General features: G+C 49.6%; 2 protein-coding genes across 2 annotated transcripts; both read left to right on the forward strand.

Annotated features, from left to right (window-relative positions):
* Positions 1-702: 702 nt before the first annotated feature.
* DEU56DRAFT_775721 (ATP2, beta subunit of the F1 sector of mitochondrial F1F0 ATP synthase) lies at positions 703-2945 on the forward strand. Its single transcript, XM_041351664.1, has 6 exons — positions 703-1013; positions 1112-1675; positions 1743-2061; positions 2112-2445; positions 2493-2660; positions 2712-2945. The coding sequence occupies exons 1-6, from the start codon at positions 842-844 to the stop codon at positions 2775-2777; spliced, it is 1623 nt and encodes a 540-aa protein (XP_041213371.1). The 5' UTR covers positions 703-841; the 3' UTR covers positions 2778-2945.
* A 176-nt stretch (positions 2946-3121) lies between these two features.
* DEU56DRAFT_775726 (microtubule associated protein-domain-containing protein) lies at positions 3122-6019 on the forward strand. The gene is made up of 5 exons (XM_041351665.1): positions 3122-3567; positions 3618-3830; positions 3883-4657; positions 4713-4960; positions 5015-6019. The coding sequence occupies exons 1-5, from the start codon at positions 3199-3201 to the stop codon at positions 5789-5791; spliced, it is 2382 nt and encodes a 793-aa protein (XP_041213372.1). The 5' UTR covers positions 3122-3198; the 3' UTR covers positions 5792-6019.
* The last annotated feature ends 6812 nt before the right edge of the window (positions 6020-12831 follow it).

The following is a 12831-nucleotide window of genomic DNA, read 5'->3' on the forward strand; positions in this document are numbered from 1 at the left end:
GCACCGCTCTTGGCTTCCACACAGTTCCATTTGCCACCAGCAATTATACACTGCATTATTGAGAGTGCACAACCGAAGACACTGCTTATTTCGAGATTCAGACCAAGAAATTAAGGCTGCGCAAACTTACGATGAAAGTTCTCCCGAAGGCGATTCCACGTATCATATAATGATGGATACCACCGCCAGAAGTCGATGTAGATCAATGAAATTCTGAGTGGGATGCATGCTTCAAAATATCGTGGTGCCAGAAGGGATATTCCTTCGAACAGATTCGAACGGCGGGTGCCTCACAATAGGTGCACCATCATGAACAGGACGACATCGCCGAACAAATATACGGCATAGGATGGAGCTAGGACAACAAGAATGCTCATGCAGATCATTATCAGCATCATGATCATCGTGATAGATTTGAACCTGCTAAGCTCGTACCATCGTGATGAACGCGGATAGACAGTGATTCATTCGATGGATCTCGTCAAAAAAGACATGCATGATCAGCATTAATTTGACAACAGCCGCCCCCGGAACCCAGGCCCTGTCGCAACACCCTTGCCAAGTGACAACGCTCGGCCGCAACTTGGACTTGCATGTGCAAATATATGGATGTCATCGACCTAAAGCCCTACGACTGTGAGCTCGACAAATAGTTCTGACTTGATTTTGATTCTTTCGAAGACAAAGTGTATCACAGGTAAAGGTTGCTCGTGCCGTTCACCCGATGGCGGAGCTTTGAACGGAAGTTGAATTTCGCACGTTTGCGAATAAGTGTGTCGGGTAAGTATTTCTTGCAACCTTACATCCGTCGTCGTCGTCTTCGCCGTCGTTGAACAGAAGAATGCTTACTGCCCGCGGCGTTACCCGCATCTCACGGAGAGCGGCCAACAGTGCAAAGAACACCAGCCGGTTCATCAACACCGCTGCTTATTCTTTGTCGCGTGTCGCCGTTCCTTCCTCCTCCCAAAAACAAAATGCGGCCGTTCGTCCTTCGCGTGTATCAGCGCAACCCGGTTAGTTTCAAGTCTGGGGTTGTTGTTTCTGCCACTTATTGTGTTTTTCTGGCTTTTTTCGCGTCATTCTATTTGAACCGGATGAACTCGGGTTATAGCGCGGACATATGCAACGGAAGCGAAGGGAGCTGCTGGGACTGTGAAAACCGTCATTGGTGCCGTCGTTGACGTTCAGTTCGAGACCGATGCTCTTCCACCCATTCTCAATGCACTGGAGGTTCTGGATTTCCACGGTGGCCGTCTTGTCCTCGAGGTCGCATCACATCTTGGCGAGAACTCCGTCCGTACCATTGCTATGGACGGTACCGAAGGTCTCGTCCGTGGCCAAAGGGTAGTCGATACCGGTGCTCCCATTCAAATTCCTGTCGGTACCGCAACTCTCGGCCGCATCATGAATGTCATTGGTGAGCCAATTGACGAGCGTGGTCCTATAAAGGGTGTCAAGCTCTCGCCAATTCACGCCGACCCTCCTCCATTCGTTGACCAGTCGACCACTGCCGAGGTTTTGGAGACCGGTATCAAGGTCGTCGACCTTCTTGCTCCCTACGCCCGTGGTGGCAAAATTGGTCTCTTCGGTGGTGCTGGTGTCGGGAAGACGGTGTTGATTCAGGAACTTATCAACAATGTTGCCAAAGCCCATGGTGGTTTCTCCATTTTTTGCGGTTAGTTCAACTCGTTTTTTTTTTTTTTTTTTGGTTGTGTCACGGCCTCATCTTCTTTATTCGATAGGTGTCGGCGAACGTACTCGCGAGGGTAACGATTTGTACCATGAAATGATTGAGACTGGTGTCATCAACCTTGAGGGTGATTCCAAGGTCGCTCTTGTCTTCGGTCAGATGAACGAGCCTCCTGGTGCCCGTGCCCGTGTGGCCCTTACCGGCCTCACTATCGCCGAGTACTTCCGTGACGAGGAAGGCCAGGATGTGCTGCTCTTCATCGACAACATTTTCCGTTTCACCCAGGCTGGTTCTGAGGTGTCCGCTCTGCTCGGTCGTATCCCCTCTGCCGTCGGTTACCAACCCACACTCTCTACTGACATGGGTGGCATGTATGTACCATATTGTCCTCACTGTAGTATTGGTTTGACCTTCAGTATAGGCAAGAGCGTATCACCACCACTAAGAAGGGTTCAATTACTTCCGTGCAAGCAGTCTACGTGCCCGCTGACGATTTGACTGATCCTGCTCCTGCCACCACTTTCGCTCACTTGGACGCTACTACTGTGTTGTCGCGTGGTATTGCCGAGCTTGGTATCTACCCCGCTGTCGACCCCCTTGACTCCAAGTCACGTATGCTTGACCCCCGTATTGTTGGCCAAGAGCATTACGAGGTTGCCACCGCTGTCCAGAAGATCCTTCAGGACTACAAATCTCTCCAGGATATCATTGCCATTCTGGGTATGGACGAGTTGTCAGAAGAGGACAAGTTGACGGTTAGTGAACACAGACCGAAGTGATGATGAATGCTGACAGAGACTAGGTCGAGCGTGCTCGTAAGATTCAGCGTTTCATGTCGCAACCCTTCCAGGTCGCACAGGTTTTCACGGGTTACGAAGGCAAGCTTGTGCCTTTGAAGGACACCATCCGCTCTTTCAAGGAGATCCTCGCTGGTTTACATGATGGTTTGCCCGAGTCTGCTTTCTACATGGTACGCATTCATGCATGATTTTGGTGTAATGTTGGCTGATCTGCTGAACAGGCCGGTACTATCGAGGATGTGAAGTCCAAGGCTGAGCAGCTTGCCAAGGAGATCAGTGGCAACTAGACAGGACACATTGTACTCGCTCTACTTACTCGTTCATTACTGCATCCACGTAGAATAGAGCTGATACTTGGATTAAAGATATCATTATATCCGCATTGTGCTTTCGGCAAGATATGTTGTTGGTGTGACGCCCCTTCTTTGTCTTGAAAGTTTAGTATTTGTTCCAAGCTTGTACATGCATAAGCGTAGGAAGCGTGAGCAGCGGCATGACGCTTAGGACAAGGTGCTTTGCATTCCGAGGCTCACATTTCACTGAATCCACTACGTAGCCTACACTGATCTATCAATGCGACGCGTTGTCACAAGTGTGGACGCGTGAAGTCACCGCCACGTGACCAAGACACGCGGTTTGGTTTGAAATGGTCGCCAACCTTCGCCAGCGCTAACGTTGGTGGATGCCACATCTCTCATCGCACCAAACATGTCCTCCTCGTCATCTTTAACGTTGAGCACGCTACTATCAACACTACACACGCACCTGAATGCCCAAACTCAACTTTTGCCGACACTCCATCTTCAACTCGGCTTACCGCAAACCGCTCTGGAAGACGAACTTCAAACATTACAGCATACCCTGACCAAAGCCGTCGAGTCTCAGATAGAAGTGCGGAGGAAACAAGTGGATGATTGGATAGGAAAATGTGAAGGAGTGGAGTCTGGTTGCGCTCGTTATTCGAGAGCGCTGGGCACACATGCCAAAGTTGCTGGATCGCTCAGCGATCTGAAAGCCGAGAAGGTCCTGCCGAGGAGACATGAAAGCGCTACTGTGTACCAGGAGAAACTAAGACAGGTGAGTCGGATATTTTCTACGCGCGATCTACCGAGACGATGGTTCCTTAGATCTATCATACGAAGCTCGAGCAGCTCACAACATTGACCAATCGCCTGAATGCCCTCGCGCGTACTTTGGGCTCCCATTTCTTTCCACCAGATATCTTAACTCCAGCACTTGTTGCTACTGAGGAACTAGACAACCCTACAGCACTACGTGATGTTATGCCTGAACGTTTTTCCAAACTCGAGAAGGAGCTTGTGAGAGGAAAAGGCGAAGTGGTGAGCCAGTCTCGTCTCGTCTAGATCTATACCGCTAACCACAGGTTTACAGTTGAAGCGACTAAACCAACTGGGTGAAGTCTTCACCCAGATCGACTGGCTTTACTCAGAACTAGGAATCGATCCTCCCCCATCCACTGTCACACCATCGGTTGCCACCTCATCTTCAACACTGGCTGTACCAAGATACTCTCTACCACGATCTTCATCAGCCGGAAGCACCCGTCTCAACTCGAGTGCAGATCCATTCGCGTCCTCAACCATCGGACCATTAACTCCTACTCCTTCATCTCTCGGGAAATCCAATAACCACATGCTTTGTCCGTCGTCCTCTTCCCCACAGCCCTCCACAGCCCTTCCAGAGGTCCCCGAGTTCCCAAACGAACATGAATACCTCAGGTCCCTCGGACGCTTCATCGAACTACTCGACTCGTCGCCACAGGACTCGTCACCTGGACCAATTCTAAATTCCTGCGGTATCGAACCAACGAAGGGGATTTTATCATGGGCTGAAAGACTTCACGCTGAACTTAACGAACTCAAGAGGCGGCGCGAAGTGCATATCCAAGCTATGTATGACCAGCTAGAGGCGCTTTGGCGACGTATGGGTGTAGGCGAGGAGGCTATGGATGGTTTTGTCGAGGCGAATCGCGGAACGACGCCTCCTGTAGTCCAAGCGTATGAAGAAGAACTGGAACGCATGATTGATTTGAAGCGCGAGAGAATGGGCGAGTTTATTGCCAATGCTCGTACAGAAATTGAGAGCTTATGGGAAGAGCTCATGGTAGGAGATGATGAGCGGAATGATTTTGCGGCGTTTTCTGATGGTGAGTTTGTGGCTGACACCCTCTTCGTGGAGTTTTGACTGAGTAGATGTCATAGATGAACATACGGAGGATTTGCTGAGCCAGCACGAGCATGAGATCGCCCGTCTGAAAGCAGAAGTGCGTCTCAAGATGCCAATGCTGACGTCGATCAAGAAGTACATGGAGATTTGTGAGGAAGAGAAGGAGCTCGAGCGCGTAGCAAGTGATCAGACGCGCCTTCTAGGAAGGGGTGGAGGACGAGATCCCGGCAGATTGCTTCGGGAAGAGAAGATGCGAAAGAGGGTTGGGAAAGAGAAGCCCAAGGTTTGTCAATTCCTGTTCATACTCTGAACCTCCGGTCTGATTTCTTCCGAACAGCTTGAACAACAACTACTATCATCTCTACCTACATGGGAGCAGACGCATGGACGAGCTTTCCTCGTGCATGGCGAAAGCATGCTTCAGCTGTTGATGGAGAATGCGTCGGCGAACGAACAGGAGAACCGCAAGAGAGCGCCTACTTCTCAATACTCCGCACAGGCGCTTAACAGGGTGGCTTCGCAAAGCCTGAAGCCTGCCGCTAGTGGGACGAATGTCGCTCCCAAAGGAGGCTATGTCCCTGGCAAATCCAATGCATCTCATCACGGTGTGGTGACGCCCGCCGTTCGGTCAGGATCCTCGATGTCTTCATATACCCATGGAACCAATAAACGACAGAAACTCGTCGATGGCACGCATCATCCCGCAGTACGTCCAGGATCTCCCACAAGGGGCCGGACACCCAGTAACTCAGCTCTCCCCCGTCCAACCACTCAAAACGCGCCCCCTATGTCTTCCCAGTCGAAGAACTCGCAGGGGTATGCCGCGCTTGGGTGGGGGCGCAATCCTTCGACGATGCCACGATCAAGATCACAAACGAGCGTAACACATCTTGGTTCAAGCGTGAGCTCGCACCATCTTTCAAGCACACGATCGTACAATTCTGGTTCGGTGGCGTCCAGTCATTCCAGGGAGTCAGCAGCTAAAAAGACGACGGGCCGCATTCGCAAGGAGAGTTTCAAGCCACGGCCGAGCATCGATGGCGGTGGTGGAGGCGCTGCGGGATGGAAGAGTGGGTTTCGGGGGATGAGCGTCGCGGAGGAGGATGGATGCTGAGTGTCACTTCCTACATTCTTTTTTTCTCGTTTTCTCCTGATCAACTTCACTTTCGTTCATCATTCAAGCACGGCGAGATTGTCTGTTTAAATTTATGTTAGTTGTGTAGTTTTTAACGGCGACGCCATTTCGAAAACTTATGAACTATGTATGCCTTGTTGTACTATTCTGACGAAGCCTTTGTTGGGCAATTTTGTTTCGTCCTCATTATGAATCATGATGCACGACTCGGATGGACTGAACATTGAACTTTGCACATCAGGTGCACGTGTAAGCTTAGAGCTATTTAAAATTTTATGTAAACATGTAAGTCATGTGCATGAGCCACCCGTTCTTCCCCGACTCTCCAGAGGAGGGATTTTACGGTCATGATCGGTCGTTCGTTCTATCTAATTGTCCTCGCTCGAGTCTCGTGTGAACGCAGACGAGTGAGGATTTAGCCAGCAATACGAGGACCCCACTACGAGGGTAACGGGGTCCTCAATCGATTCGGGAAACAAACCAACGCGAGACAGAGTACTGTACGAGACTACGGGACAGCCCAGTGCTATAACACCAGCTATAAAGGGAGGGAAGGGGAGGGCGTTGATACAGAATAATAAGTACAATAAGTAAGAATGAAGATATAGAAATGCTTAGTATTAAATGGGATGGAAGGGAGCCGCTGGATCATGTATGGAGCGGCCGTTGAAGACGAGTGCGTGCATGAGAGCCGGATTTTTTCGTATATAAACTCGAAAAGAGTCGCTTGACCAACGTCCCATAGCTTGAATACGATCGAAAGACACTCCCGAAGCTGCCAGCGAAGTACATCAGGAAATCATCGAGTTCCTTTTTATCCCTTATATGCTTCTTATTTGTCCTTATTTACCTTAATTCACACTTAAAACCTCCTTAGAATAAATAATTCTAAGGAGATCCATCACCTTAAACCAAGGAGCTTTCCTCGAAACCTCCTTATTTTAATCGAGTTTTAACTTGTTTAAACAAGTTGAATCAACGATCACGCTCGGCTCAAGCCGAGTTTCACGTTTGCGCTTATCCACGTCATCGAACGACGTATGCTCATGACTGAGCCTCCTAAATGCTGATGAGGGGCTGAAACCTGCGACTCAGGTCCTTGATCTTCACCATCATCCAGCATTGAGCACTCACTGCTTGCGCATTCACTGCGCCATTAATTTATTTAATATTGAATCTACGTGCATACACTTCACTTCCGTCGTACCTCCATGACCAGCAATGTCCCCACCGGAACGTCACTTACAGGACCCGGAATCACAGGGTCTTCGACTCAAACCGAGGCTGGTAGATCGTCTTTTTCCCAACAAGACCTGGCGGAGAAATGCCTTAGTATCGTCGAGGACTACAAGCATGACCTCATCTCAAAGTCCGAGGCAATTATCACTATCACAAAGACTATCACTGCCTCCACCCAAGAAGCTACAGACGAGGCCGAGTCTTTTATCGCGAATCCATATTTCGCCATGCTCGAAGACTGGACCAAACAGCAGGATGACACCAGAGTTCCCCGTGAATATGAACCGGACGTCAGACGACGATCTGAAGATAGGGGAACCAACTCTCCTAGAGAGATTGAGCATGAGAGGGAAGTCAGTTTCGAGCGAGGTGAACCAGCTCGGAAACGAGGTAAACTTAACCTCACCTGTCTCGTTCGTGCCGAGCAATCAAGCGCAGGAGGACAGCTCTCTGCAAACCTCACAAAAACTAACGAGATCCTTCTCAATTGGTCGCAAGACCCCAAAGAAGTTCGACGACAACTTATGTATCACCGATGCAGCCCGGAATTCCATGAAGCTGGATGGGCTGAAATCGTCGCAGGCAAGTGCGTCAATCTCGACGCCGTGCATTCCATTATCTCCTCGTCACGCACCATTGACAAATGCACCGAGACAATCGGTGACATTGAAATCAAATATGCCGGAACATCGGAGACAGTTACGAAGAAGATCACCACTGCAATGCAATGGTCCGCAGCCTGGAATAGGACCGCCAGAGCTATCAAGTTCGCTTTCCCTCATCGAGAGGATGAGCTCGCTTCCTACGGAGAATATATTACTACCAGATTCGACCGAACACTCGAACGGTCACATGAGAGGATTATCAGGTATGACAAGGCTATCAGAAATAAAGCTGCAAACTCGCGCAGAGTCGAACTCTCAGACCTCGCTTCCTTCATTGACATCTATGAGTCCCATTTCCAGTCAGACGGTAGGCACCACGACGACGAGAAGCAAACCAAGTCCAGTGCACCTCCACGGGAAAAATCCGCCTTCAGTCGCCGTGAGCCATGTCGAAAATGGAACATCGGGGAATGTGCTCGCAGCGCGGGAACCTGTCGCTATGCACACGTCTGTTCACATGAGCAAGATGGCAGATTATGTGCAAGGCGTCACACGGAAACGAAGCATTTCGAGGAGTCAAAGCCCAAACCCAATTGAACAGCCGTTTAAGCGCCCGCGTCATAGACGGGGCCTTATTTGGTCACCCAAGGATGCCTCATTCAGTCCGACTGCACGTTCGACAGAGTACACTGAACCTGTCCCATCGCCTCCGCTGAACGAAGTTACCTGCAGTGATGCTGCACAAACTATAGCTCGCAGACCAGATTTGTTTCGCATCGTCACCCCTATAAACGTTGAACGTTTCGAAGAACTACTCTCGGACCACCCAAACCAACCTTTCGTCAAATCCGTCTGCGAATCGTTACGTCGGGGTTTCTGGCCGTGGGCTGACACCTCAGACGATTCATATCCTTCCACCAACGACAACTCCGCACGTACCTGCTCCAAGTCTAATGAGCAGCAACAATTCATTGAAGATCAATTGTGTGAAGAGATACGCTTGGGGCGAGTTTCAGAGAGTTTCGGCACGGAACTTTACCCTGGAATGTACAGCGTGCCAATGCACACAGTGCCCAAGCCAAACTCTGACAAACTTCGCTTGATTGTAGATCATACTGCGGGCGAGTACTCCCTAAACTCTATGATCGACAGGGACGCTATCAAAGGTACAAAGCTCGATGGGCTACATTCACTCGGGGCCTCGCTACTACGTTTCCGTGAACAGCACCCTAATGTCCAGCTGGTGATGTTCAAATCGGACGTGTCGCAAGCCTTCCGACGCTTACCAATGCACCCGCTATGGCAGGTTAAGCAAATTCTGACGGTCCATGGTCAGCGGCACGTGGATCGTAATAACAACTTTGGTGGCAGAGGTTCACCCAAAGTATGGATATCATTCATGTCCCTCGTAGCTTGGATTGCTATACACCAAACCCTCATTGACGCACTCAAGACTTACATGGACGACTCATTCTCCTTTGAGGTCGCAAATCGTCTGCTGTATTATCCTCCATACGACTGCTCGTTTCCCGCGAAACAAACATGGCTACTACTACTATGGGACGAACTTTGTTTACCACACGAGCGCCCCAAGCAGGTGTTCGGCACACCTTTAACTGTCATCGGATTCGACGTAGACCCTAATGCCATGCAGGTTTCTTTACCAGTCCACAAGAAGGACGAATTGGTTGCAGAACTGCGCCGTTTCGCACGCAAGAATAATCGGTGGTCACTTCGGGAATTCCAACGACTCGCAGGATGGTGCGAATGGAGTTTCAATGTTTTCCCGCTCTTGAAACCCGGTTTGTCGGTTTTATACGACAAAATTAGGGGAAAGAGCAACGCCCTCGCACTCATCCACGTCAACAACGCTCTGCTCGACGAACTACATTGGCTCGCAGATCATATTGAACGATCTGACGGACTGCACCTCTTCAAGTGCATAGATTTTGATCCGAGGAGTGACGAGGTTGTTGTTGCCTATACTGACGCTTCTAGTGTTGGCATGGGACTGTGGTTCCCGGACGATAATTTCGCCTGTCAATGTTCCTTGCCCACAGACACCCATCACGACACAATCTTCTTCTTTGAGGCACTCGCCGTTTGCTCCGCTATACACGCTGTTGTGAACATGGACGAGACTCCAGCGCAGCTGCTCATATACACTGACAACATGAATACTGTTGCTATGTTCGACTCGCTCCGCGCAAAACCGGCCTACAATTCAGTACTGCGCTCGGCTATGGATATTTTGATCGCTTATCATGTCGACTTGCGCGTGGAACACATCCCTGGTCAACAAAATGTGATAGCGGATGCGTTGTCACGTTTTCATAACGAGCTTGTCAAAGATCTTGTGCCTACGGCTCTAATCTTCGACTTTGAACCCCCTCGGGATGCGTTGGGGGAAATCAAAAAATGATCCCGTGCGCTACCCAGTCCAGGCAACCCGTACGGGAAGCATGGACACTTGAACGCTTGCAATTCGAGCGTTCATTAGCCCTTGGTTACGCTATCGAATCAACTACGGCGTCCGCTTATGATTCACATTTGAATTCCTATCTCAATTTCTGTCGACTCCACAACTTACCAGTCCAACCAACAGAGGACACTCTGTCTTATTATGTGGTCTGGCTCTCTCACCATATTGAACCCCGTTCGGTCGATTCTTATTTGTCAGGCATCGTCAATCGCCTCGAAACTCACTTCGCTGGAGTGCGAGAAGCACGCACTTCTTTGCTCGTCACGCGCACGCTCAAAGGATGCAAACGGCGCTTGTCCAAACCTGTCCAGCGCAAACTACCACTCAGTCTCGATGATCTCAAACTCGTGGCTGACACCTTTGCCTCGTCCGTCGACTATAACGACATCTTATTCCTCGCCCTACTCATTACAGGGTTCAAAATGTTGCAACGCTTGGCCGAATTGTGCTGGCCCAACGCGAAAAAACACCAGTCCTATCGGAAGGTGCCACTTCGGCACTCACTCACATTAACAAACGACTCAGCAAGCTACACCCTACCACATCACAAAACCAGTTCGTTGGGCGTGGGATGTGAGATCTTGCTTTTGGCCGAACCTCACGCCAAAGTAGACCCTTTGAAGTTTTTTCATCAGTACGTATCTGCTCGCGACAACAAGTTCCCTCACCATCCACAACTCTGGCTCACTGCAGCTGGAACAATTCCCACACGCGCGTGGTTCATGCGCTATCTAAGGCGTTTCTTCCCGCCGAGTATTTCTGGGCACTCCATGCGTGCTGGAGGTGCTACTGCTCTTGCCGCGAACGGCGTTGCCCCTGCGCTGATTCAGGCAGCGGGTCGCTGGTCTTCGGACGAGTACCAGAAATATATTCGCAAGCACCCATTTCTGCTTCACTTACTCATTCATGGCTCTCACATTCCGTAACTCATTGAGATCAACAGCTCAGACTTTTTTCATTCATCTGTTATCTGTACGAACATCAAAAATCCTATCGAGACTCAGAACATCCAATGACAAAACGACCTTCAAAAAACAAACATATAATTATAAAAAAAAATAAAAAAATAAATAGCCTCATAGCGCTTTTGTCGAGCTTGACAAGTCAAGCTCGACCTTTCCTCGCTGGTCCTCCCGTGTCTGTGTACGATATACGTTTCGATCTCTTTCCCATGTACGACGAAGCTGTTGGTCTCGTTTCCTTAGTGATTAAAATTTGATTGCGGGTCCTCCGAGCTTTAAGCTGGAGGACCCCGGTTGCCTAAACTCACTCAACAAGAGCTTTCTCTACGAGCAAGTTGATTCATCGAGTTTTAACTTGTTTAAACAAGTTGAATCAACGATCACGCTCGGCTCAAGCCGAGTTTCACGTTTGCGCTTATCCACGTCATCGAACGACGTATGCTCATGACTGAGCCTCCTAAATGCTGATGAGGGGCTGAAACCTGCGACTCAGGTCCTTGATCTTCACCATCATCCAGCATTGAGCACTCACTGCTTGCGCATTCACTGCGCCGTTAATTTATTTACCCTCCTCTGGCCTCCCTAGTTAGCGCTTTTGTCGAGCTTGACAAGTCAAGCTCGACCTTTCCTCGCTGGTCCTCCCGTGTCTGTGTATGATATACGTTTCGATCTCTTTCCCATGTACGACGAAGTTGTTGGTCTCGTTTCCTTAGTGATTAAAATTTGATTGCGGGTCCTCCAAGCTTTAAGCTGGAGGACCCCAGTTGCCTAAACTCACTCAACGAGAGCTTTCTCTACGAGCAAGTTGATTCAGGCGGTTTAAGGAGAATAAGGCAATCGGAAACTGTGAGGAGATCGAGTAAAATGATTACTTAATTGCACCACTTTATTTTCTGCCACTGACTCAGTTAGAACTCTCAACCATGCACTCACCAGCTGAGAGCAGCTGATCAGTTCCCACAATTTCGAGCATCACTTACCACTAGACTAGATGACCTTGTATATGTGAAGGCAGCAACTAATATATATACCATATCTGTGGGACTGTTAAGACCGTGTTCAACGGGTCGGACCGGAGGGGCTTAGCTTCAGCTCGTGCGCTGCGCTCTTTACCCGAGTACGTGCCCCTAATTTACAGGGGGTTGGATATCGTCGGCCGAAGGGTATAGACGGGCCGGACGAGAGAGAGAAGACTACCCGAGACTTCGTCCGGGTAGAAACTAACAAGGTACAGACTACCCGAAGGTAGAAGCGGAGGGATTTAGCCTTAGGGATATAATCCCGAGGCTCGGAGGGTCGGACTAGGAAGACAATCCTAAGAGCCGAGGGAACACGAGGAATGAACTGAGTCTAAGATGATATTCGAACTGAGGATATACTACGGGTTACAAGGGGTTTATATACTATAAGGTATCCGACGGACGTCCGGCCGAAGCGCAGTCTTCGGATCAGAGGGCTATGTAGAAAATGTACTAACGGATATGAACTGCTGCGGACGATCGAGAATGGAGCCGGAGATTAAATGAAACAGGGGGGACAAGTTAAATGAAAGGAAATGAATAGACTAACGGACGGATCAGAATGAACCCGGATATTAACTGTCAGAAGGATCCGGGCGTATAGGGGCATCAAGAAGCATATACAAATGGGGACACGGGGAAATGAATTCTAGAATGGAACCGAGAGAACGGACGGACCGGACCGGACGAGAAGCTTCAGGTACGGAATATG

This window comes from Suillus clintonianus (assembly GCF_016758775.1).
Source record: "Suillus clintonianus strain FC179 chromosome Unknown DEU56scaffold_7, whole genome shotgun sequence".
Taxonomy (NCBI): Eukaryota; Fungi; Basidiomycota; class Agaricomycetes; order Boletales; family Suillaceae; genus Suillus; species Suillus clintonianus.

Bases quoted from the DNA above. Each gene is read 5' to 3' on its own strand.
- DEU56DRAFT_775721 (XM_041351664.1), top strand. From the start codon at position 842: ATGCTTACTGCCCGCGGCGTTACCCGCATCTCACGGAGAGCGGCCAAC. The intron at 1,014-1,111 runs GTTAGTTTCAAG...CTCGGGTTATAG, and splicing joins GCGTGTATCAGCGCAACCCG to CGCGGACATATGCAACGGAA. The intron at 1,676-1,742 runs GTTAGTTCAACT...TTTATTCGATAG, and splicing joins TGGTTTCTCCATTTTTTGCG to GTGTCGGCGAACGTACTCGC.
- DEU56DRAFT_775726 (XM_041351665.1), top strand. From the start codon at position 3,199: ATGTCCTCCTCGTCATCTTTAACGTTGAGCACGCTACTATCAACACTA. The intron at 3,568-3,617 runs GTGAGTCGGATA...ATGGTTCCTTAG, and splicing joins ACCAGGAGAAACTAAGACAG to ATCTATCATACGAAGCTCGA. The intron at 4,961-5,014 runs GTTTGTCAATTC...TCTTCCGAACAG, and splicing joins TTGGGAAAGAGAAGCCCAAG to CTTGAACAACAACTACTATC.